At 36.6% G+C, this 25,804-nt stretch overlaps 1 protein-coding gene, 1 long non-coding RNA gene and 1 pseudogene across 2 annotated transcripts in view; 1 reads left to right on the top strand and 2 right to left on the bottom strand.

Annotated features, from left to right (window-relative positions):
• Nucleotides 1–25,804, top strand: part of LOC141381913 (uncharacterized) — a 560,761-nt gene that overhangs the window by 213,025 nt on the left and 321,932 nt on the right. The gene's annotated exons all lie outside the window — the stretch shown is intronic.
• On the bottom strand, nucleotides 1,510–10,948 carry LOC108183798 (uncharacterized; annotated as a pseudogene).
• Nucleotides 16,800–22,192, bottom strand: LOC141381819 (uncharacterized). Its single transcript, XM_073948794.1, has 3 exons — nucleotides 22,051–22,192; nucleotides 21,563–21,700; nucleotides 16,800–18,675 (listed from the first exon to the last, which is right to left on the bottom strand). The coding sequence occupies exons 2-3, from the start codon at nucleotides 21,645–21,647 to the stop codon at nucleotides 17,702–17,704; spliced, it is 1,059 nt and encodes a 352-aa protein (XP_073804895.1). The 5' UTR covers nucleotides 21,648–21,700; nucleotides 22,051–22,192; the 3' UTR covers nucleotides 16,800–17,701.

Raw genomic sequence — 25,804 nt, 5'->3', positions numbered from 1 at the left:
GGGACAATGTTTAACAGTGTATGCTTACTAAAAGGCACCATTCAGATGTACTGATTGTAAAGATCTGGTCAATCAAGCATGTATTGTTATAGACACCTATGATTATTTGTCCTAAGACAGAGGTTCTCAAACGTTTTTCATCAAGTACCACCTCAGAAAAAAAATGGTCTCTCCAAGTACAACCAAAATGAGCAGTATTGAAATACAGTAGCGTAGTAGGCCTAGTAAAGCAGCTACAACTCTGCACAGTTAAAAAAAACGTGGCAGATTACCTCAGAAATATAGGCTATATGTCATATATGGCATATTATATAGATCATTTTTGATAAATTTTGAAATGTGTGTAGCATGTACATGACATATTTCATTCCTCTGCGTACCACTAGAAGGAAGCCTGCGTACCACTAGTGGTACACGTATCACAGTTTGAGAACCACTGTCCTAAGATATGAAAGGCAGGTCTTGTTCATGTAATATGCTTTAGGCTATCAAGTTGGTATTGGCATTAACAGCTATACATGTTAACAGGTTTCTTATATGTAAAACGACCCTATTCAATTAAAGATCAGGCAGCTATTACTAAAGATGACCGCACACAATGATGAGCCATTTATGTAAAGGAATATGTGACACAGATATTTAAATGTCATTGTTGCAAACAAGTTACAGGAGTAAGTGCAGTTGTTGTTTTATGTGATGTTCACTACTGTTATTACACCATAGTGAAAAAGAAATCTGAGAAATGCTGTAGTTGATGTAGGTGGAGCAGGTTAATCACATTAAAAGTTCTGCATTGTGTAGTTATGAAAGTGAACTCTTGTCATTGAATTATCTTGTATAAACTGTCTGTACAATAAATTAACTTGTGATGTAATTATTTTGTGATTATAAATATTTAGATGCATGACATATTTTAAAAAAATCGACAGTATGTGATAGCTTTACTGTGTTAAAAGCAAAAGCTTTTGTCACAGGGTATCGTATATATGCTTTTGTAAATGTCTATGCATATGTATGCACAAACACAAATGATAAATTGAGGGAAAAACATCTTTGTTACCTATCAGGTGAATAAGAGGCTTTCGAGAAAGCTGAGCTGCTCACACATGTTCTGTTCAACTAAAAGACGAAGGAAAGAAAACAAAATTGGCAAAGAAACAAGTTATATTTTGATTATTAAAATCTATAGACACTTTTGGAAAGAAATAATTGATCTGTTAAGAGTGTGTTAGGGCTTTTATGAGTCAAATTAAATAATTTACACTGCAAATAATTTTGAGATTAATGTTTCAAATACATTTTTTAATGTGCTAAAAATGTTGGTAGAAATTTCATGTCACCAATATAACAATGTACTTTGTCAGTATTACCTGATGTAAACTTTGACAGTCATTGAACAAGACTGGACTATATGTATATTAATTATTTAAATTTTATCATCACAAATTGACTGTTTTTGAGTGCTTAAACACAAAATGTATTTTTTTAGTGTACACAAAAACAGCAGGTGCTATGAACATAGTATTTTATTTACCACAATTACTACACAAAAAAACGTTTTTGCATGACAAAGAACACTAGAAACTAAAAAGAACAATATACAATGGGGTTGCAAAGAATACTAGACACAAAAAAGAACAATATACAATGGGGTTGCCATTAACTGAACTACATTACCCCAAATGTGGGGGCCCGCAAAATGCCCTCTTTCATGTAAATTTCAAAGTCCTCAAACATTCGATGCATTGGCAGCCTCAAAACAATAGTACATGTATTTGATTCAGGGTAAATTTTGGCATGCTCATTATCCTGTTGATGCAGGAACTCAAGTGCTGGTTCAACAGGGAACCCCAGCCTCTGAATGGAGGTTGAACCTGAAGCAAATGCTAAAACCTGGCTTAAAGAAAGTGGTGACAATGATCCCTCTGAGAAAAAAAGATAAAAATAAAAAGATTATTCAGGTTTTCATTTAATTTTAAATATGGATATTCTTACCAAAAAACAACCACTTCAGTAGGCATTTATTATGTAACAAATTTGTTTATGATTTCTCTGATCATGATAATTTTTTTTTTTTTTTTTAGATTGGAACAGTCAGTACTTATGTGCAGTCATATGTGCTCATAGAACACTGTTTCTATAGCAATTTATGGACTTATAATGTCATGAACTAATAATGTATAATCACAAACATCAAAGAAAAAAGACAGAATCAATTTAATTTTATTTTTTATATATGTGATTATAACCACACCTATAACCATGTAATACATGAAGCTAGAATAAGTTTTTTTTGAGTGTAAAAGCAGAACATCTGGTGTCTATTTTGAAATATTTTTTGTGCAGATATTCAAGCAACAAAATATTGTGGGGGTCATAAAAATTAGATGAAAATCATTAAAAACACTGGTGGTGGCTGGCAACCTTAAAAAAGACATTGGAGAGGAAAGAAAGCACATAACAATTGTATAAGGCCGTACTCACACTATGTACAGTTGCCTTGAACCCGGCCAAAGCACGCTTGTCCCCCTCCCGTCTCCCCCAATGGCCCGCACTCACATTACATTCAAGCATGGGCATGCTTACATCATTGATGCTGCGCTGCTTAGAGGTGATTTCTTAAGTTATATCGTTTTAGTCATTTGATATGCAGTGACACAGTCAAATATTTTGTAGAACAGATTAGCCACTTTTGATGCTCATAAACGATCATGAAGTCCTTGCAGGCCTGGATTGGCTAATTGGGAGGACCGGTAGAATTCCCGGTTGGCCGATCCGTTTATTCCGGCTAGGGCCGGTGTCCCTAGCTGCTTGCACTCTCAACAGTCGCACTTTTTTTCATTTATTTATTTGACCATAGCCTTACTCTTTTTATTCATTATTAACCGCAGCTACACACTTTTTATTTATTTTCTTGCTGCCCCCTTAGCAAAATGCAGCTTCAGGTTAATGATGACATAACTATCATTCCACCCCAAACAGCGGCCCCTTAGTGAATATAACAATTCAAATAATTAATATTAATGTATATTACACCTGCTCAATGAAAATCAAATGATTCACTACATCAATAAATCTGACATAACTTGATCAGAAATCTAAAAAGGCGAGAAAAAGATTAAGTCATCAATAGAAAATAATACTGTGGTTAAGAGTCTTGCGGGGTCAATATTTATTTTTTATTCCCACTGCAACAGTGCCATTGTGGTCCAGTGGTTAGCACGTTGTGTTACGATGCTGCCGACCAGTGTTCGAACCTCACCTGAATAATTATTTATATATTTTTTTTTATTATTGTTAAGACATGTAATACTGTTAGGGTTGTTGAACATTTGAAGTTCTAAACCAGCTGTTTTCTTGAAAAAGATGTGATAGTGTCATTAGAAACTGAATTGATATAGTCAGTCGTGAACTGAGGTGGCCCGGTCTAAGGCTTAAACTCCAGGGCTGAAAAGGAGTCCCACTCCGGCCCTGAGTTCTCGTGCTGCAGGAACAAGATATATGCTAATAATAATAAATTGCTTCTGGTAAACTGATTGCCATCACAAAATTGTTTCGTTTTATGCTTGAACAACTAAATTGGATGCCAAAGTCTGTTTAACTGATTGTATTTTAATTACATTACAACATCGATGCTGTAAAGGGGACCGCATAAAATGGAAAAAAACAAAACTCAATAAAAGGTCACTGGAAGTTTATCAGTATAGGAACAACATTAGCTCTGCATATACCCTATTATGAGGTTTGCTAAAGGTGCAGCTGTCATGCAGTGAGGGTCTTTAATAATCTACAACAGTTTGCCTTCACTGAACAGCAAGAATGATTAATAAATCCATATCAAACAGTCCCTTATAAGTTACGTATCGCTTTCAGTTTCAGGCTCTGGCGCGTTTTGCACTCACACACAAGCACTGGCCCACCTCTTCCCAATTCAGCGCACTCACACTTCAAAAACGATCCGGGAAACGAGCCTGGGCATGGTTCGGATAGCATAGTGTGAGAAGGCCCTAATAAAACCCAGTGGTTTTCAACCCTGTTCCTGGGGACTCATTATCCCAGAGTTTATCTGCAACCCTTATCAAACACACCTAAAGTGGCCAATTAAGCTCCCCAAGACAGCTTGAAAATTGTAGTCAGGTGCACTAAATCCGGTTGGAAATAAACTTTACAGGATACCAGGAACAAGGTTGAAGACCTCTGATATAACCAATTGTATATTACCTTCCACATCTAGAAGCCAGTCCCTCCAGAAACAAACAATCCTGTTTTCTAGGGTCCTTTTGTTAGAGCCAACTGGTGACAGCTGCGGGATGAAGAGCTCCGCTAAGTCTTTTGCTGTCAGTGGCTTCTCTTTAAACATCAAAATTTCTCGAAAGAGACTTGGGTGTTTTCCAAATGTTGCAGAAGCTGCAAACATTCCAGGCCTTCCTTGAATCTGAAAATAATAATAATAATAATTTAAGCATGAACAAGCTATGGTCTTTTCAGTTTAAGTGATTATTTAACTGTTAGACAACTCTCTAGCAGTACTACATAAGGTAAGCATAAAAAAAAAAAAACAAGGCCTTTTTCCTTAGTAAGGGCTAAGACTTGCCAGGATTAGGCCGAATATCAATTAGGACATTTAAGTAATTTTTATAAACATGCTTAAAAAAATTATTGGTGTGCATCTTGAGACAAAACAAAGGCACTGATATTTAACAATCAATCACTGCATTTTTTTTTCAGTAGAAACAGCTCAGACTTACTTTTTATTGGAGGACTAGGCTTAAGCCTTGTCTGTGAAACCGGGGGTAAGAGTCTTATTTTTGTTACAGACATATTTTTAAACATATCATATTCAATAATATGTCACAACTGTGTAGGACTGAGACCAAAATATTGATTTCTTTATTCTAATAGATTCAAATGTTTATGAGCTGCTATCCACTTTTAAATCCCTAGTATCAGTCTTGACCCCTTGGCTATTGTCAGATGAATGAACAAAACCTTATGAAATACCTGTATAACATACCATTTGATAAACGCTAATGATCTTTGAGGTTTGTAATTGTTGATATCAAATTTAAGGAATAAATAAATCATTTTGGTAAAATTTTTTGTTTGTGGCATGGCTGAGCAATGTAACTCCATAGATCAAACAAAAATATACCAAAATGCTTTTAACGCTTTAATACTACTTACAATGCGATGTGATCTGAGGCACATTGCTGGCGCGTTGCTATTTTGAGAAACTATAATAGATTTTTCAATTGACCAGAACAAAGCCGGTCTAAAGTCGATCGCAGAGTGCGTTAGTTGTGCGCCTCGCTTACACACTGCTTAATACACACAAGATGTAGAGCAATACGCAAATATCTTTAAAAATTGAAAAGAATTACATAACACATATTATTTTCCAGCCTACATAAATAAAATAAAAAAACTGCTTTCATGCCTTCATCATCTCGGGGGGCTTTCTCAGTTCATTCATAACAGTTTGCTTTTGTATAATGTTATCATTATTAGCAGTAGTATTTATTATACGTGTATACGTGTACCACTAGTGGTACGCAGGTTTCCTTCTAGTGGTACGCGGAGAAATAAAAAATGTCTTGTACATGCTACACATTTCAAAAAGTATCAAAAATTATGTATATAATATATCATATATGACATATAGCCTATATTTCTGAGGTAATCTGCCACGTTTTTAACTGTGCAGAGTTGTAGCTGCTATACTGGGCCTACTAATCTACTGTATTTCAATACTGCTCATTTTGGTGGTACTTGGAGAGACAATTTTTTTCTGAGGTGGTACTTGATGAAAAAAGTTTGAGAATCACTGATGTAATGCTTAGAAGTCCGGGGATGGCGGCCTCTGCTGGCCAGCGAGGGGAATGACTGGGACCGAGTCGGTGACAGTAACACACTTTATCTGTGTCTAATTCAAAGCAAGCAAAATGCTAGACACATGTCCTGTAACTGATGAAAATAACCGTCAATTTTAGACTGAAATAATTTCACTGACTTGTCTCAATTATAAAACTGAGACGATATTACCAATATTATTTATTACTGCTACTGACTGTAGTATTATTTTTATGATTAGTATTATTGTTGTTGCTGTTGGTTTTAAAAAATTATTGATGTCTATTACTTATCTACATGTTTTCCAGAATACCAGGAAAAATAATATTAATGTAAATGTAATAATAATATTACTATTACAATTCATAGACCAATAGCTTTAATTGACCAATTATGAAAAACTATATCTATTGCTTTAACTCAAGTTTTATTTTTATGTTTGTTAGTCGATTTCAAATTAACACATTGCTTGTGTTTATGTGAACAATTACTCCATCCAAGTTAATCCAGTGGAAAACAAAATGTTTGTTTTAGTAATTTTTTTATCAAAATCTGAACATTTGCTTACGCTCCAAATATAGATTTGTACTGGTTTCTTGTTATGTATTCATTATGTGAAGTTGTTGCAGTTTATCAGTTTTGTAATAAAAAAAAAATTGTCTCACACTCAATTATTGCCCTGCTATCAATAACAACTTTAAAATTGTCAGCACTGCATGTAAAATGACCATAAGTACTGTGAAAATGTCCTTGGTCCATTACCTTAAATAAATATTTCACAGGAGGGCCCTCAACTGTAGTTCATGCTACAACGCAGTAAAATCTTCAGAGTAAAATTTACTCAGTTAAGAGAATATTTGGTCCCTCTCTAAATTGAGCAAAATTTACTCAGCAGCAGAGTTAAAGTTAATGAGACAATGATGGGGTTAATTAAGTGATGATTGAGCACCGATGATGAACACCTGCTGTTAATAAGCAGAAACAGAGAAGAGAAACCCAAAACTACGGCTGTTTCTCAATTCCAAGAACGCAGAGAACGGACTTGTGAGTAAAAAATAAGAGACTTTAAAATTTTAGGTCAGCTATTCCTTTAAGCTATGTACTCTGAAGATATTTCTATTTTAAACAAAATATATTCACTAACACTCATCTGGCAAATCAAAGACAATCTTCAATCAGCAATGACCACAGATGGGTGGTGTCCACAGCGGTAACAGAAATAACTGTACATATACTGCCTGAGAGCACTGAAGTGGTAGAATGCTTTTCTCAGTGTTGTGTGGCACTGTAGTCCCAGAATGAGATTCTATAGTGTGCAGCATTCTACCAACAACAATGTGATTCTGCAAAAAAAAAAATACAGAATGTACCTTTAAACATGTTGTTTATATGTTATGTTGTGAGTAGAAAACAAAGCGGGATGGAAAGAAAGACCCTGTTGTTATAATTGTGGAATCCAGAATTGTAGTCCTGAAAACGAACTACATTTCTGCAAACTGGGCATGCCTTGGCATAAACAGAAATACCTAAAAGAAAACGCATCAACACAAATTGGTTGGCATACAAGAAATACATAGAGATTATATACAGTATATATAAGAGATATATTTAATAACATACCTTACCTCTATTCTGCCAAAACATCCCATAAACAGTTGCTTGTGTTGTAACCACAAAAGCGTTGCTAAGATTGGGAGAACATGACCCTGGGCAGTATGGACAGGTTGTTTCTGATGGTATAAAGGTTTCTGGAATGGGTTTTTCTGTTTTGGTAGTTTCAAGTGGAATGTCTTCCGGTAATCTTTTGCAATTCCACAAGTAATTGGTCATTGTGATCACACTACTCAGTGAAAAGGCCAAGTGCTCATCCATACCGACATTCCCAATGAAGCACTCCTCAATATCTTCTATATCCTCTGGGGCTTCTGGTGCGTTTTTCAACAAATAAGGATGCTCCCAATAAATCCACCACATACACATGTATCTGTGGACACAACTGATACTGTCCTTTACACCGATGCACTTGGAGTGCCATTTTCCCAATTGTTTGTCAAATGTGGAAACTGTCCTTCCAAACTTACACCAAGGGTCCTTCTCCCCAGAGTACACTAAGAAAAATAGATATCTCTTTGACAGATTGTGTTCCCCCAAGAAAATAGGAAACACACTGTCTACTTCGTGTGAGCAAGCATGTTGGTAAAGTTCCAAACATTCCTCTTGCCTAGACTTAGAAAGGAGTCCCTTTTCAACCACCTCCTTTACGGTTTTCTCTTGTAGTGCTGGTGGTGGAATGTATGCACTGGTTTTCTTGGTCCGCTCTAAGTGGTGGCATTCTTTCCCTGGGTTTCCACTTTGAGCAGCTATGGCCATATAGTCTCTGCATTCCTCCACTTCACAATCTTAGAGCTGTGATGTTAATGTCTTTTGGACATGTATTGGCAATCTGATACCATGGGATTGCTTTGTGGTCACATAAATCCCATTTTTTGGTTCAATGCACAACATTGGTTCTTGCCCAGCATGTTGCTCCTTTTTATGCCGTAATAGGTTTGAGTTTGTGCTAAATGTGATACCACATATAAGGCAAATTTTGTTTGCTTTTGGGATGTCTTTATCTTCAGGTTGTTTCTTTTCTAAAAATAATAATACATGTCATAGTGTGATTAACATAATTATAATGTGTTATTGTGTCATTACTTCAGTTGGGTTAGAAACATAAATGTACTCACCAGATGTTGTTGTTGGCACCATCAGACCTGTAGTTGCAGAGAAAGGGAATTATACAGTTGAAAAATGCAATTTCACTCATTACGCTTAAAGGATTTAGAATATTTACAATAGCCTACCATGTTTACGCAAGTGTGTTTTAAAATCTACAGATCTGCTTATTATTTTGGCACATTTAGGACAATGGCAGTGACTCCTTGTGCCAAGTTTCCGATCTGGACAGTGGCATGGTATAGTAAATTTGTCTTTGAACACAGGATGTTTTGAATATCAAATTAGTCAAAAGACTTCACCTCAACACTTAAATTAAAACTTGGCAAAAGTCAAAAAATGACTTACCACTTAAAATGTCTTGATAAAACCCTGGTAACTTTTCCATCATTCAGTTTTTTTTTTTTTTTTTTTTTTTTTAACCAAAGAATATCTTCTCTTAAGTTAAAATTGCCAACTTAAAAAAAAAAAATGTTATGACCTTTTTCCATTCTGTTGAGTTCTCCTCTTGTAAAAGCTTTTTAACCATTTTGACTCTAAGAAAATTCTTCATTTGTTTAAATTCAATCAATCCTATCCCTCCTTCTTCTGTTGCTCCTATTATTGTATTGTACGCAATTCTAGGGGGTTTTCCCTCCCATAAAAAATCTTGAACACACTTTTTCAATCTCCCTTCTATCCAACATGGCATTTCTGTTATATATAATTTATACCATAGCTTTGATGTCATTAAAACATTTAATATTAAGGCTTTCCCCTTTAAACAAAGTTCTCTCATTCTCCAGAAATTTAATCTTGATTCTATTCCTCTTATTAGATCATCCCACATCTTTTCTGTTGCTTTTCTTTCATTTTTACCAATTAAAATTCCTAAAATTTTCAGTTCTTCTACTTTTTTAAACTGGAAACAATCTGTTAAAATATCTGCTTTACCAAACCTCATATATTGTGTTTTATTTTCATTTATTTTGCTTCCTGTCCCCTTACAAAACTCCTGTACTTTTTTCATGGCTTCTTTTACACTCTTTTTCTCCTTCACTATTATTGTTGTATCATCAGCATACTGGTATATTTTTCCTTCATCCTCCTCTTCTTCTATTTTTATTCCTTTAATTTTAGTTTCTTGTTTTATTGCTAACCCTAAAGGTTCTGCGACTAGGGAATATAATAGTGCTGAAAGAGGACATCCTTGTCTAATTGATCTTGTAATTTTAAAACAATCTGTTAAAAAAACATTACATTTTACTTTTGTTAAAGCCCCTTTATATAAAATTTTAATCCAATTAATAAAATTCTCTCCAAATCCAAATGTTTTGAGTACATCAAATAAATATGTTCTACTAAGTATTCCTTTTAAAATATTTTTAAAAACAATATAAAATTCATTTCCTATTCCATCTATACCTGGACTTTTCATTTTATGTAGTTGATTTATTTTTATTTATTTTTCTAGTTTTACTTTTATATAATTTAGAATCTTCCCTTCTTTTTCTTCATCAATACCTTTTGCTTTATTTGATAGTTTGTGTTTTCCCACCATATCCTTTTATCCTCATCATACATTCTATTTTCTTTTTCTTTCTCTATTATTTCTTTTTGAACATAATCTTGATTCTTTAAAATGGTTGTGTTTAAAATCCAAGTCCCTGGTCCTTTTTGTATGTGTTCTATATTCACTTTAAAATGCAAGAGCTTATGATCACTAAAACTGTTCTCTTCATACTGTTTGTTTTCTATAAAATTTTCAAAGTTTCTAGTACAGAAAATAAAATCTATTCTCTTTTGACATATACAATTCCCCACTATTTGTCTCCTTGAAAACTCTCTTTTTTCTCTATTCTTCTCCCTCCATATATCTACTAAACTATTTTCCTTTATTAACTCATTTAGTTCCTTTCTTCCTATATCCGATTTGAAAACCATTCCATCAGCCATATCTTGTTGTCTAAAAAAAGTATTAAAATCTCCCATCATTGTTATTTCTTTAAACCCTTTAATACTTCATTCAAAACCCCAAAAGACTCTTTTTTTTTTTTGTTTTGATCTTCTGTTGGTGCATGTATATTTGCTATTAGTAATTCATTTCTTTTAGAGTTCACCTCTATCACTAAACATTTCCCATAATTATCTCCATACACAATTCTTTTAAAGTTTAAAACATCTTTCCTTATTAAAAAAGCGACACCTCTTCCAGATTTACCATCACCATTATTATATATAATATCCCCTTGCCACAACTTTTTAAAATCGTCCATTGCATGTTCTTTCCAGTTTGTTTCCTGTAAACCTATCACTTCCTTGTTTTACATTTCTCTCTTATTTTCTCAAATTTATCTTTTCCCATCAGTCCCCTTAATTGCATAAAAAGACACAATTTAAAACGATTAAAATAAATAAAAATAAAAACCTACACATCCTTACTGTCCATCATCTCCTTCCAACGCTCTCAACCAACAACCCCTTCCGTTAAAAGAGACAAATATTAAAAGCATTTTAAAATAGATAAAATATTTTAAAAACATAATTTTTCTTCATCTTCTTCCAGTCCCCTTAACACTTCATACCTATTTACATATTTAGCTCTGTTCTTTGTTCAAACTTTTTTCTTTGCCATGTCCAAATTTGGTTTTACCTTAAAAGTTCTTCTTCTTAAAAATTCTCTTTCCACTTTGTTCTTATCCATATTTTCTATCCTTGTTTCTTCATCCTTTGCCATTCCTTCAGCTTGACCAGTCTTATTTAGTTCCTCTTTTTCCACAGTGCTTAAAAAAAGTTTTAAAACTGTCCAATATGTCTATTTGTGACCACTGTTCATCTTGTCCTGATAACTGTACTTCATTCTCTTCATTTTCATTTTCTCCTTCCTTTTTTTTCATTGTTATTCATTTCCTCCTTCATTGTCTTTCTTCTACTTCATTCACTGTTCATCTTGTCCTGGGGTTCTTCGTAGGTGGATAACTCAGTTAGCAAGATTTGGTTAATGATGATTTGACACGATCCAGGATTATTTTGTTCTTCAAAACTCTTCTGATAGTTGTTGTCATAGCTAGTTCTGATAGCTCAAACCTGCTAGGGAGCAATTGCTAAGGTGTTGCTAGGCGGTTGCTAAGGTGTTGCTAGGTGGTTGCTAGGGTGTTACTAGGCGGTTGCTAATATGTTAATAGGTGGTTGCTAAGCTGTTGCTAGGCAGTTGCTAAAGTGATACTAGGCGGTTGCTAAGGTGTTAGATGGTTGCTGGGTGGTTGCTTGGCGGTTGCTAAGCTGTTGCTAAGGTATTGCTAGGCAGTTGCTAAAGTGTCGCTAGGCGGTTGCTAAGGCGTTGCTAGGCATTTGCTAAGGTGTTGCTAGGTGGTTGCCAAGGAGATGTTAGATGGTTGCTAAGGTGTTGCTAGGCAGTTGCTAAGGTGTTGCCAAGCGGTTGCTATGAGGTTGCTAAGGTGTTGCTAGGTGGATGCTAAGCTGTTGTTAGATGGTTGCTAAGGTGTTGCTAGGTGGTCTCTAAGTTTTTGCTAGCCAGTTGCTAAGGTGTTGCTAGGCAGTTGCTAAGGTGTTGATAGGCGGTTGCCAAGGCATTTGCCAAGGTGTTGCTAGGCAGTTGCTAGGTGTTGCTAGACAGTTGCTAAGGTGTTGCTAGGTGGTTGCTAAGGAGTTGTTAGGTGATTGCTAGGCGGTCGCTAAGGTGATGCCAAGCGGTTGCTATGGTGTTGCTAGGCGGTTGCTGAGGTGTTGCTGGGTGGTTGCTAAGGAGTTGCTAGGTGGGTACGAAGGCGGTTGCTAAGCTGTTGCTAGGCGGTTGCTAAGGTGTTGATAGGCAGTTGCTAAGATGTTACTAGGTGGTTGCTAAGGTGTGGTTAGGCGGTTTCTAAGGTGTTGCTAGGTGGTTGCTAAGATGTTGCTAGGTGGTTGCTAAGGTGTTTATAGGTGGTTGCTAAGGTGTTGCTAGGTAGTAGCTAAAGTGTTGCTAGGCATTTGCAAGGTGTTTCTAGGCGGTTGCTAAGGCATTGCAAGGTGGTTGCTACATGATTGCAAGGTGTTGATAAGCTTTCTCAGAAAATATGAAAAAAGTTTTTTTAAGTAATTACAGAGATGGCAAAAGCATCTTGCTATATTAAAGTTATTACAAGACAAGAGAGGGGGAGGGTTTTGAGAAGAGGGAGGATAAAGTAGAGTGGGGATAGCAGAGGTATAGGGGCAGGGTACGTAGCTGGTGGATCTTTGTAGTCCTTTATCGGAGGAGGGGATTATGAAGGGACAGGAAGTGGTCATGTGCAGATTTGAATGGCAGACCATGCAGGAAAGATTACAGCATTCTAAATAAACTCTGTTGTAAAGATCAGTATCCATGGCCCCCCAGTAGGGACACTGATTCCACTGAGTAATGCGTATAACCGAATAATAAACGATGTCAGCACCTGATAGGATGAGGTTCTTGATGGTGTTGGAGGAGGGGGCCGTGCGGAAGAAATGTGAGTAGGGAGGGTGGACTGTTGGGAAGGGTTACTAATGCAGGTGGGTGCTTGATGAAGGGATGTAGAGGAGAAGAGGTGAGGATACTGAAAGAGGAGAAATAAGAAGGGAGAGGAAGGACTTGTAGAGAAAGACTGGGTAGAAATAAGCTGGCTTGAAGAGTGAGGGAGGTTAGAAGGGAAAGAGATTTAAGGAGGGTTGAGAGTGGAATGGATGACTGGAAGAGTAGGGCTGGAGTTTTCACTGGAATGTGGAGCTGGAGGCCAAGGGAGGGGGGTGGTAAGTCAGAGATTGGCGTCATTATCCGGTGGATTATCCATGTTTTGGAATGTTTTGGTAGATGCAGTTTGTCTTGTTCTGAGGGATTGTTTTTTATTGCTTAGTTGCTTTTTTTGATGGTCCGAGGAGATTTTGTGAATGCGGAGCTGTGGTGGGTTAAGGATAGGGGATGTGGCGGGAGCGAGCGGTTCTGCTGTCCTGAGGGGGTGGAGTTGGTGACGAGATGGTTTCATAGAGTTTCAGTAATTTTGTTTTATTGCAGCGGCTGGGGATGGAGATTCCGGCATTTATGAGGGTCTGGTGGAGTTCGGTCATTGTTATCTTGTTGGAAGTGAGGGATGATGATCTTGCGGAGGCGCATTAAGAACCTGGAGAAGGTGGGTGGCGATTTGGACGGGCAGGAGATGGAGATTGTGTCCTTGCTGAAGTAGAGCAGATAGGCCTTCGGCCTCTTATTGGAGGGTTGGTATCGAGTCGGCTTCCAGGCTGAGCTTGGTGTTGTTGAGCTGGGGCTGGTGTTTCTAGGAGAGCAGAGATTTCGTTCCTGTCCATGTTGCTGTAAATGATGTGAGAGTAGATTTAATGCTGCTATTTCTTATTTTCGCTGTTGTTGTATTGCTGCTGTTGTTGAATTGTCATAGTCAGATGATGGTAGTAGAATTGTTGATGGGTTGTAGAGAGATGTTAAACTTTAGAAGCTTGTGAAGGAGCTGGCGCAGTCCTGTCAAGAGCTTTCATCGGAAAACGAAGATAAGGGAGTTATTTTTTGCTAGGCTTCTTATTATGAGTTTGGATTAATCTGATTGGCTAACTAAAGATTGTAGATATGAGACCAGACTTAATTGTTGATAACAAGAATTCAATTGTTGATTTCAACAACTAAATTGCTACTAGTAAAAATCGGTTTGTCCTCCACACACTTCTCCTTCACTGTTACATCCTCTCTTCCCTCACACACACAGTTCTCACTTCTTGATGTAAATAGTGCAGCAAAAACACTCTGTTCCAATATACATCCTGCCTAGGTGAGATCTTGCCTGTCGCCACCAGCCCAACGCACCTACTCACTCTAACCCCTGGCTGTCGGATGGTCTGGGAAAATAGTTAGTTTTAGGGTTAGGACATGTTCTGTGATAACATTGAACAGCACCCAGGGCAACAGAGAGAGAGCATGGCACAAATCAAAAGCCTCCACTGACCTTCTTAGCAAGTACCAAAGCCAGCTGGCATCATTAGCCTCCCAACTCCATTCGGCCAAAACCCCATACTACCATTACAAAATTAACACCACTTCTGACGTCCACAAACTATTCAAGACATTTTATACTTTGCTCTGTCCTTCTCCATCAACTCCTTATCAGCTGGCCTCCTTCTTTACACAAATAAACACTCAAATTAGCAGTCAAACAACACCCTCTGAAGAAAAAGTCAATCTCTTCCTTCACTCCACACTGGCACATTCCCAAACACTTTTAAGCAGATGTAACGAAGGCCAGCTAGTGAACTGCTTACTCATCTGCATACATCACCTTCCCTACAACTCCACACATTCAATACAATTTCTCAGTCAAGCTGGGATCATCCACCATTACCCCATGTAGTTCGGTAAGAAATCTTAGGGTGATACTGGATAATCAGTTGTCCTTCAAAGAGGACATTGCTAACACAGCTCCATCATGCAGAGCTGCACTTTTAAACATTAGAAAAATCAGACTCTACTTATCAGATCATGCCATGCTGCACAACTTTTAGTGCAAACTCTTGTCATTTCAAGGCTGGACCACGACAGTGCTCTTCTAGCTGGATTCCCATCCTGCACCCTTAATCCTCTACAGATGCCCCAGAACGCCACAGCTCATCTGGTCTTCAATGAGAGCCCATGTAACTCCTCTCTTTATCTCCCTGTATTGGTTACCGCACGAGGCTCTTGTCAAGGTCAAATCACTGGCACTGCACCCTCTTACCTCCACCTACAGCTGAAGGTCTACATCCCCTCTAGAAGCCTCCAATCTGAGCTATAAATCACTTTCCAAAACCTTCTCATTGACTGTTTCATGTTGGAGGAATGCCTTCTTGTAACATTTGTTGTACAATAGTAACAAACTTACAAGATATTTTACCACATGAAATTACCAAGCAGTCTTTTAATGACTTACACTGAGCATAATGGTATGGGGCGTGGGCCCGCCCTCCATGGCAACTGCTCATTGAAAGACAGTAAAACTTTGCTTTTTGCATTAGCTCGCTCATGCTTGCTGCTGCTCTGTGCCCCCTCTCGCCTTGCTTTCGGTCAATGCACAGCCACTCAATCAGGTCGCAAAAAACTTTCCATGCAACCTCTTAAAGTTTAGGAACCGCCGAAACTGCTAAAAAAACTTCTGCAAACCGACTCTCAGCAGAGTTTATCACCCCGGTAACCCAGGACAACTTCCACTCACAAGCGAGTGAATCTCAAGGACGTCACTGAAGCTGAGTCACCAATCCATCAGGAACGCCATGTTTTGTTGAGGCCAGTCGGCGAAGGAAACTCAAACAAATGTTGTCTCTTGCTCATCTGGTGCAAATTGATCTTAAGCAGATGAAGATAAGTCAAATCTTTGCTTTTGTGGTTTCTCAGGTGTGATTCTAAGATCTAGTAATAAGAGATTAAATTAATTTGGGACGGTTGTCCACTCATTTTGCACAAGCACCACAATTGAGAACCATTGCTCTGATAAGAGGATAAGCATTCTAGGTTGCATAGGAGTACATTGCAACAGCCAGTTGATGAAAAAGGGTTGGGGCTTCCTGAGCATTTATTTCATTATTACACCTTCAGTCTGAGACATCTCACTCACTAGTCCATGCCTCCTGAGAAAGCTCCATCTCGGTTTATGGTGGAACACGCCATCCTACTTCCCCTTCCACCACTACAATATCTATCTATTCATCTATTTATTTATTTTATTTTGTTAATGTGTTATTTAAAATATAAAAAAAATTACTGACAGAATTTTAGGTGCAGGCTAGGACTGTCTCTGCCATTTGCAGGTATTGTTGTCCTTTTGGCTTCATAGGATATGGACCTTCCACATGCAGTGGGACGGTTTGCTGCTGAATGTGACATGGCAGGGAAAGAAACAGCACCTCTAGCTCAGAAACCATGGTGCTTGACGAAAAAGGTGGCCATCTCCAGATTGGAGGAAAGTCCTTACCCCAAATGAAGTTCAAGTATCTGCGTTTTTTTTTTTTTTTTTCATGAGCAATGGAATGTAAGATTTAAAGATGGATCAGTGCAGCAGCAGCAGTAATGTAGTTAATGTGATTGTTGTGTTGAAGGAGCTGAGACAAAAGGCAGTGTTCTCAGTTTACTGCTCAATCTAGGTTCCTACTCTCACCTATGGTCATGACTGAAAGGAAAAGATCTTGGACGCAACTGGACACATTTTACAAAAAATGTTATGCTTGTTTGAGTCCCAACATAAAAGAGAGACGAGCCAACAAAATAGCCTGATTGCAAATTATTTATTATAAAATGTAACTCGTAGAACAATCAATCAAAGCAACCAACAAATGTTTAGGGATAATAATGAAGATAAAGACTTAGGATATAAATCACAACAACACATAAGGTTAAAGAGTCAATGAGATGGCAGGTCTTGACATGATGACTCCTGAGAAGCCACAGCGACCTGGAGTAGCTAGCACAACAACTTTTTATATACCCATTAATGAGTAATGCAGGCAATCTGGAGTTTTGGGATCATCACAGTATATTAATATTGTAAAACTGAATGTCGGTCTGCCCAAATCATAAAATAATCATCAAGATCGTATTCTACTCAAAAAAGTAAATGTAGTAAACTAAAAAGAATCTTGAACCTAAAAGTAAAGAAACTTTTCTAATAAAAGATGCAACACAGGACAAATGAATGGACTTTCTTCCTAGTGATTTTTCTCATTCAGGGAGTCAGACAGAGAACATCATCCAAAGCAACACTAGCTACATGAATACACTGGAGAGTGGAGTACAGATGCATCCAATCTTCTTCTGTTTTCAGATGTGTTAACTGATTAAACCTCTTGTCACAGTGTGAAAACTTGTACGGTCTCTCCAGTGAGAATCGTCTGGTGCAGTTTTAATTTGAGCTGTAAGAAAAGTCTTCTCACACTTAAGCACATATACTCTCTCACATCACTGTGGATCTTTATGTGTTCATTTAGGTTTGCTGATCAGTTGAAACTCTTCCCACATTGAGTTCATGTGAATGGTTTCTCTCCAGTGTGGGTCTTCATGTGTTTATTAAGGTCTGATGTGTTGCTGAACTCATCCCACACCGAAGCTGCGGTCACAGTAGAGTTTGAGCATGCAAAATTCTGTTAAACGACGCTGTGAAAAGGGGCAGGATTAAACAACATGATTAAACATGAATGGTTTCTCTCCTGTGTGGCGCATCATGTGTCGATTAAGGGACGATGAGTGGCTGAAACTCCTCCCACACTGAGTGCATGCAAATGGTTTCTCTCCAGTGTGGATCTTCATGTGTTTATTAAGGAGTGATGAGCAGTTAAAACTCTTCCCACACTGAGTGCATGTAAATGGTTTCTCTCCAGTGTGGATCCTCATGTGTATATTAAGGGATGATGATTGGCTGAAACTCTTTCCACACTGAGTGCATGTGAATGGTTTCTCTCCAGTGTGGATTCTCATGTGTATATTAAGGGATGATGATTGGCTGAAACTCTTCCCACACTGAGAGCATGTGAATGGTTTCTCTCCAGTGTGGATCCACTTGTGGTGATTAAGGTGTGATAAACAGCTAAAACTCTTCCCACACTGAGTGCATGCGAATGGTTTTTCTCCAGTGTGGATCCTCATGTGTATATTAAGGGATGATGAAAGGCTGAAACTCTTCCCACAATAAGTGCAAGTGAATGGTTTCTCTTTAGTGTGGATCCTCATGTGTTGATTTAAGTTTGATGATTGGCTGAAACATTTCCCACACTGAGTGCATGTGAATGGTTTCTCTCCAGTGTGGATCCTCATGTGTAGATTAAGAGATGATGAGTGGCTGAAACTCTTCCCACACTGAGTGCATGTGAATGGTTTCTCTCCAGTGTGGATCCTCATGTGTAGATTAAGAGATGATGAGTGGCTGAAACTCTTCCCACACTGAGTGCATGTGAATGGTTTCTCTCCAGTGTGGATCCTCATGTGTTGATTAAGGGATGAAGATTGGCTGAAACTCTTTCCACACTGAGTGCAGGTCAAACAATTCTTGTCTCTCCTTTTCAAAATACCATCAGTCTGTAAATGAGTTTTTTCCTCAATTTTGACATGATGTTCCTCCTCTTTACTCTCCTCATTCTCTTCAATTAGGTCTGAAATAAATAAATAAAACTTTAGTTTTCATTAAGTCTTAAAAACTCTCATCAAAAGCTGAATAGTGAAAAGACACTGGAAACATTGGCTACACACACTGTAATTTTTATGCACATTAAATGTAAAATATATAAGATCATGTTTTGTTCGGTCCATTAACATGTACACATTTATGCACATTTAATTCATCTTTATTTATCTAGTGCTTTTACAGTGTAAATTGTGTCAAAACCGCTTAACATAGAAGTTATAGTTAATTGAAACCGTGTCAGTTCAGTTTTCAGAGTTTCTTACATAATTGATCATAAAAGTCATTTTGGTCATTGATAAGACACAGATTTGAAAGCTGTAAATGGCCTATTTTTATTTGTATATGTTCATAATAACAAAATGTTTTTTCTAAAATTTGTAAAGCAGACAGGAAATACTTGTTCATTCTTTGCCTGAGTGGTAAATGCATCAGAAAAAAGTTCTGGGGTAAAAGCTAAACAAACAGCTGAATATTTGCCTTGCAGACATGAGACACACCTGTACAGCACCTGCATAAAGGCTGAAATGTGCACCTTTCCCATTGTGTGCTGTTGGGTCTTTTTCATCAATTCTGGGGTGATTTTGAGGCTTAGTTTGGAAATAAACTTGCAAAGCCATGACAGCATATAATCATGCATTTATGATTGTTGGTATTTCATGTGACGACAGTCAACATTGTTTAATTGGTCTCCAAACATGGGATGGCTAAAAGGAAATGGGTAAGAGTATAAAAGAAGAGGAGAGTTGAAGAGGCCAGCATTATGTGGTGTGCGGAAGAAAGAGAAGTTGACTGAACTGTTGCATTGTGGGGACAAGTAGAGCAGGGGTGGCCGGCCGGTCAGAATGGGCAGGCTAGCGCAGAAGCTCAATTGAATATACTGGGGTAAAATAAATGCTCATATTACAAAGACATGGCGGGGAAAAATGTAATGTAATGCACTGCTTCTTGTACAAACTGAGACCCACTTTATATCAGATATCACTCAAGCAGTGGAGATTGCTGATTTCTAAAGAAAACAGACCTTAAACACGCAGATTTTTGCATTGGCATACAGTTCACCGGAAGCGCTTAACCCAGGTTACTGGTAAATTAAAAGTCCTATTAGCATGCTTTGGCATATACCCTATTATTGCACGGCCTATTTACACAAACTGACTATAGAAACACTATTCTGGTTTTCCAACATCTGTAATGATGAGGCCCCACTTTGGTTACTGATGGAACAGCACACGTCTAATCCAGTGTCATTAAGCTCACTACTTCGTGCTTTCATTCCAGTTTGTGGTGTTTGTTCACTAAAAATAAGAATTAATGAAAGAAAAGAGAAAGTGTATTATTTTGTTCATATTGCTGAATGCTACTGTTGTTGTAGTTCAGCTGTAATTGTGTGTTCTGTACATATGCCTGTGATTGATTGTATACAGGGGGCGCTGCTGGATTATAGGAGGTGCAGTGATCTAAAAAGATAATGGAGTGTGAGACAGTATCATGCTGCTGTAAAACCACTAAAGAATAATAAATCCTTTTTGCTTTGTTTAAAACGTTCTAGTGCCATGTTTCAGTAAAGATCCAACGTATTTCCACTACCGGACACAACACAGTTAGTAAACAATATTCTACGAATAACCCAGTTATTAATGGATCACTCAGAATATGGTCACAATTCAGACCTCACTTTAATAATAAACAAGCATTGCCTTCTGCTCCTATTTTGTTAAATACGTTATTCTCTTCCTCTCTTATAGATTCAGCATTCCAATTATGCTTTAGGAAGGGAGTTATCTGTGTTAAGGACCTGTTTAAAGATGGCATATTTATCTCATTTCAACAGTTAACAGACATTGAGATTCCCCAGTCAAATATTTGACTATTTCAAATACTTTTTTTCCAAAATAAACTTTCTTTAAAATAAAAAACAAACGAGCAAATGATTTTAAAGTTTTAAAACTAAAATAAACTAAATCTATGCGCAACAATCTGTCCAGGTCTATGTCCTCAGCAGTAAATCCATGGAGCACATTTAAACAAATGTTATTGTAAACAAAATAATTAAACTATTATAATAAATAGAGTTAAAATGAATAAACTGAATAAAAAGTTTAACATTTATTGAGATAAATTGTTGGTGATTGTATGGGGTTTGGCCAGATTATGTAACAAAACATGAACAAAGAAAAATAAAGACTTGTTTAAAAAAGATTTAAGACCTCACAACATTTCAGTAAATTTAAGACTTTTTAAGGCCTAAAATTTTAGATTTTGAAATTTAAGACATTTTAAGACCCTACAGGTTATAGGGAATAGCCCTTGTAATTAGTTAATATAATTATGATGTCATTCTAACTCAGTTACTATCTGTGAGAACTAGTAACAACTACTAGAAACAACTTTAAACCCATAAAAAAGTTGATTAAAAAAAGGGGAATTGTGATCAACGTGACATATGCAAATGGAAAGTACTAAGCCAACACCATCACCGTAATAGCAGATATCTTTTATGAGAATAGAATAGGTCAAATATTGTCAGCTCAGATAAACTTTTTAAATTGATTGTTTTTATTTATTTTATTTAGTGCCAGTGCTTATGGACGCTTTACAAACAGTAGGAGAACAAGAAACGCAATAACCTTAAGAAGGTAGAGAAAATGGGAGACTATTAAAACAAAAAAAGAATGACACGAGAACAAGTATAAAAGAAACTCATTCCTATCTTTAAATAAGTGCTTATGTGGATTTAGAAGAACTAGGCAGCACACCCAGGGCTGCAAGATGGATTTAATTTAGTATTCTTATCATTAAAATATATCTAAATGAGGATCAAATGACTGAGTTGGTGTTTGAGAGTGAAAACCAACCTGTTTGTTCCTGCAGATCTTCATGCTTGACTCTGAATGTTTCTTCAATCTTCACATCTTCACTCTCCTCTTTAATAAACGCCATCTTTATAACAGTGTGGAGATCAGTCTGTTTCCTCTGTGTTTGGACACTTTATTCTGTTTAAAATGAACAAAACAATGAACAGAAACAAACTTATCTTTTAACATTTGCTTTAACAGTTTCTTTATATGAGAGTAATTAACAAAAACAAATCAGGTAAGTCTGAGCAAGAAACAATAGCCACAAATGAGCTGATTAAAACTAGTGACGTAACTACATATCAGGATAAAAACAATATTTATAACCAAATAAACAAACAAACAAAAAACTGAATAGTTGTAAAGAAGCTTTTAAATTTGACTGAAGAACTTAATACAATGTTGAACAATGCATCCACACATATTTACATTTTATAATGTTAGCATTCAGATATTATTTGAGTGTAAATTCAAAATGTGCAACTCACCTTTTCTGTCTTCAATGAAGAAGTGGGATAAAAAAGGCCTCTGTGGGTTTTTCTTTGTAGGTTGTTGTTGGTAATAATCTCAATGTAGGTACAATCGTAGTTTGTCCTCCAAAGTTGTTCTCTTACAGCTAAATCAGATAATGAAGCCTCCGTTAGGAACACGGAATATATAGATGCAACCCTGCTGAGCTACTGGAACTGGAATGTGATTGGATAAGACTCAATTGGCCCCCATTAAAGCTGGTATAGAGATGCAAATGAAATGAGCAGTGAAGACTCAAGACACATACAGTGGGGGATGGGAAGTTCAGCAGCTTTACAAACCAGTTTTACAGAGAAATAATGATGTATTGGGAAAATAAGTTGACTTTAGCCATCTTCATTTGTTTTGTTGCTGTTGTTTTATAGGACTATTGATGGAAGCTTTTTTATTTTGGCTGCTGCATTTTGTAGTTAATGCTGATACACTTATGTTGAGGTATTTTGATTTGAAACTCATTTTAATTGTTTTTTTTCCCAAGCTGTTTTTTGTTTAAAGATGCAAATGAGCATTGAAGACTTAAACCACACTGATGTCTCAACACACACAACTACATTCACTTATATACTAGTTATGTAAGTGATACTATTGTACTGTGATATATCATTATTTGTTAAAAGAAACAATTTCTAATCTTCACAGTGAGGTTTTATTTGTGTTAAGTTCAGTCAATATATTAATATTAGCAATGTTTTAATAATTTTTTTATCACTGAACCTGTTCTGTGCATACAGAACCTGTGTTTGTGCATACAAATATGCATAGACATTCACAAAAGAATATATAAGATACCCTGTGACAAAACTTTTTTTAACACAGTGAAGCTATCACATACTGTCCGTTTTTTGCTACTTTTGGCCTTAGAAGGTAGTTGTTTGTACATTAATCACAAATGAATGAGACACACTGTAACTTCAAACTCATTTGTGTTAATTCCATGTGCTGTGAAATGTTATGTACAAGCTGCAGAGGCAATCAGGTGTGATTAAAGTGCCATATATCTGATCCAGTCCTCCAGCATCTTTTTTGCTTCAAATAAAGTCTTTTACACTAATATCATTATGAAGTTGGTCTTTTGTTGCTAATAATTGATTTATACTCTCTGAAATATAACTAATTCTGTTATATAGCTTTATCTCTTAACCAGGAGAAGGAGGGAAATGCACTCACTCACTCAATGCAGTCGAATCAATGAGCAAAAAACACAACACATTAAAGGTTACCAAGCCACATATCACAACAAGAGAGATCTGTTATGGTACAGGCACAAATCAAGTGACACAAACAAACCAAGAAAGCAACTTTTAATCAGAAACTTTATATATATATATATATATATATATATATATATATATATATATATATATATATATATATATATATATATATATTATTATTATTATTATTACTTAGTCCCTTTATTAATCTGGGGTCGCCAGAGCGGAATGAACCGCCAACTTATCCAGCAAGTTTTTACACAGCGGATGCCTTTCCAGCCGCAACCCATCTCTGGGAAACATCCACACACACACTCATACACTACGGACAGTTTAGCCTACCCAATTCACCTGTACCCCATGTCTTTGCACTGTGGGGGAAACCGTAGTACCCGGAGGAAACCCACGCGAACGCAGGGAGAACATGCAAACTCCACACAGAAACGCCTGTTGCTATACATATATATAGTAGCTGGGCATAGTTAATCTGAAAGCAAGTTGGGCCATGGTCACACTAGAGTTTGTGCTTGCAAAATTTTTCGTACAGCGCTGCAAAAAAGGACGGGATAAAACAATATGATTAGACGATACTAAAAGCGACTGATTGCTCCATATAGCTCATGTTTTGATCTTCTATTGGTCTCATGCACTCACATGATGCGATTTCAAGCTTTGGTCTTACCTTTGTGGAGTCCACTATTAAATCTGTCATGCAGATATATATTTATAATTAGAAAATAATTACGTCACAAGTTAAATTATTGTATAGGCAGTTTATACAGGGTAATTCAATGACAAGAGTTCACTTTCATATCTACACAATGCATAACTTTTAACGTGATTAACCTGCTCCACCTACACCAACTACAGCATTTCTCAGACTTCTGTTTCACTATGGTGTAATTACAGTGGTGAACATCACATACAACAACAACTGCACTTACTCCTGTAACGTGTTTGCAACAATGAAATTTAAATATTTGTGTCACATATTCATTTAAATAAATGGCTCATCATCATGTGCAGTCATCTTTATTAATAGCTGCCTAATAGGTCAGACCATTAACTGAATAGGATCGTTTTACATATATGAAACCTGTTAACAGGTATAGCTGTTCATGCCAATACCAACTTGATAGCCTAAACCAAATTACATGAACAGGACCTGCCTTACATCTCTTAAGACAAATAAGCTAAGGTGTCTATAACAATACATGCTTGGTTGCCCAGATCATTACATCTGAATGGTGCCTTTTAGTAATCATAGTTCTTCACCAATACCAGTTTAATACCTCAAATAATTACACAGATGTGAGGCGTCACAGTGTTGCAGTGGGTAGCACGATCGCCTCACAGCAAGAATGTTGCTGGTTCGAGCCTCAACTGGGTCAGTTGGCATTTCTGTGTGGAGTTGCTGTGGTGACCCCAGATTAATAAAAGGACTAAGCTGTGAAGAAAATGAATGAATATATGAGTAATATCACACGATTATCAGTTTCTGTATTTCTATTTGTTGTAATGGCCAGTTGTTATTGCAATAAAAAAATTAATAAATAAATTTTAAAAAAGCAGTGCGATGTGCCTCTTGAGCGATTGTCCCTCTATCTGTTGTTTCAATCCCCTGAGAACTTTGGCTCCCTCGTCTGTCATAGACAGCAAGAGTCCCGAGATGCTCAAAGGGTTTGACAGTTTTTTCTGGAAAAGGAACCAAAAACATTGTCAAAACCTGTGACGTGACTTTAGTGGTTCAATTGTAATCGAGTTCCAAGAACATTTTGTGTGCCAGAAAATGTTGAAAAAAGCAGCCATGTCCAAAGTAGGAGCTGTTGAACCATATAGTGGCTGCTTTTTGACACTGTAGCCTATTCTCTATATTTGCATTCAGCAGAAGAAACTCAAACAGGTTTGGCTCAAGTAGTGGATGAGTAAATGACAGAAATGTTTTTTTTTTTAATGTGAACTACCCCTTTAATGCTTCTGTAAGTAAGGGTAAATGAAATATTATTACTGAAGATATTGCTAAAGAATGGCAGAAAATCGTGGAACACAGCTAATAAGAGACGACAATTCATTTGAAACAATAAGAAACACTATATAGGCCTATAAAGTTGTAAAAATAGAAAAGAAAATAAGGGGTCATAATTATGAGGATGAGATTTGGACTCAGATATTAATAGGAAGTAATGTGTTGTAGACATGCAAGCCATCATGAACTGGATTAAAAAAAGTTTCTCAAAATTGTCTTAAAATGTTTAGATTAAAAAATTTGATCATCTTTAAATACTAAAGTGTGTGTTTGTGAGAGAGATCTAATCTATTTTAATTTTTATTAATATTTTTTATTTTATAAATCTTTTTATTTTTATTAATCTATTTTTATTTTATTTATTTCTGTGTTTTTTCTGTATTATATTTTCTATCCATATTTGTTTGCACTACTGTCTTGTTTGTACGTATGCAATATGAATGTACAGTTATTTGTCATGCCAATAAAGCA

Source organism: Danio rerio, chromosome 4, assembly GCF_049306965.1.
Source record: "Danio rerio strain Tuebingen ecotype United States chromosome 4, GRCz12tu, whole genome shotgun sequence".
In the NCBI taxonomy this organism is placed as follows: domain Eukaryota; kingdom Metazoa; phylum Chordata; class Actinopteri; order Cypriniformes; family Danionidae; genus Danio; species Danio rerio.
Note: the sequence above shows the minus strand (reverse complement) of the source record. Positions and strands in the feature narration are given on the sequence as shown.

Excerpts from the sequence above, each read along its gene's own strand:
- LOC141381819 (XM_073948794.1), bottom strand. The coding sequence starts at position 21,647 with ATGGCGTTTATTAAAGAGGAGAGTGAAGATGTGAAGATTGAAGAAACA. Across the intron at positions 18,676-21,562 it reads AGATCTGCAGGAACAAACAG|ACCTAATTGAAGAGAATGAG; the intron begins GTTGGTTTTCAC and ends TATTTATTTCAG.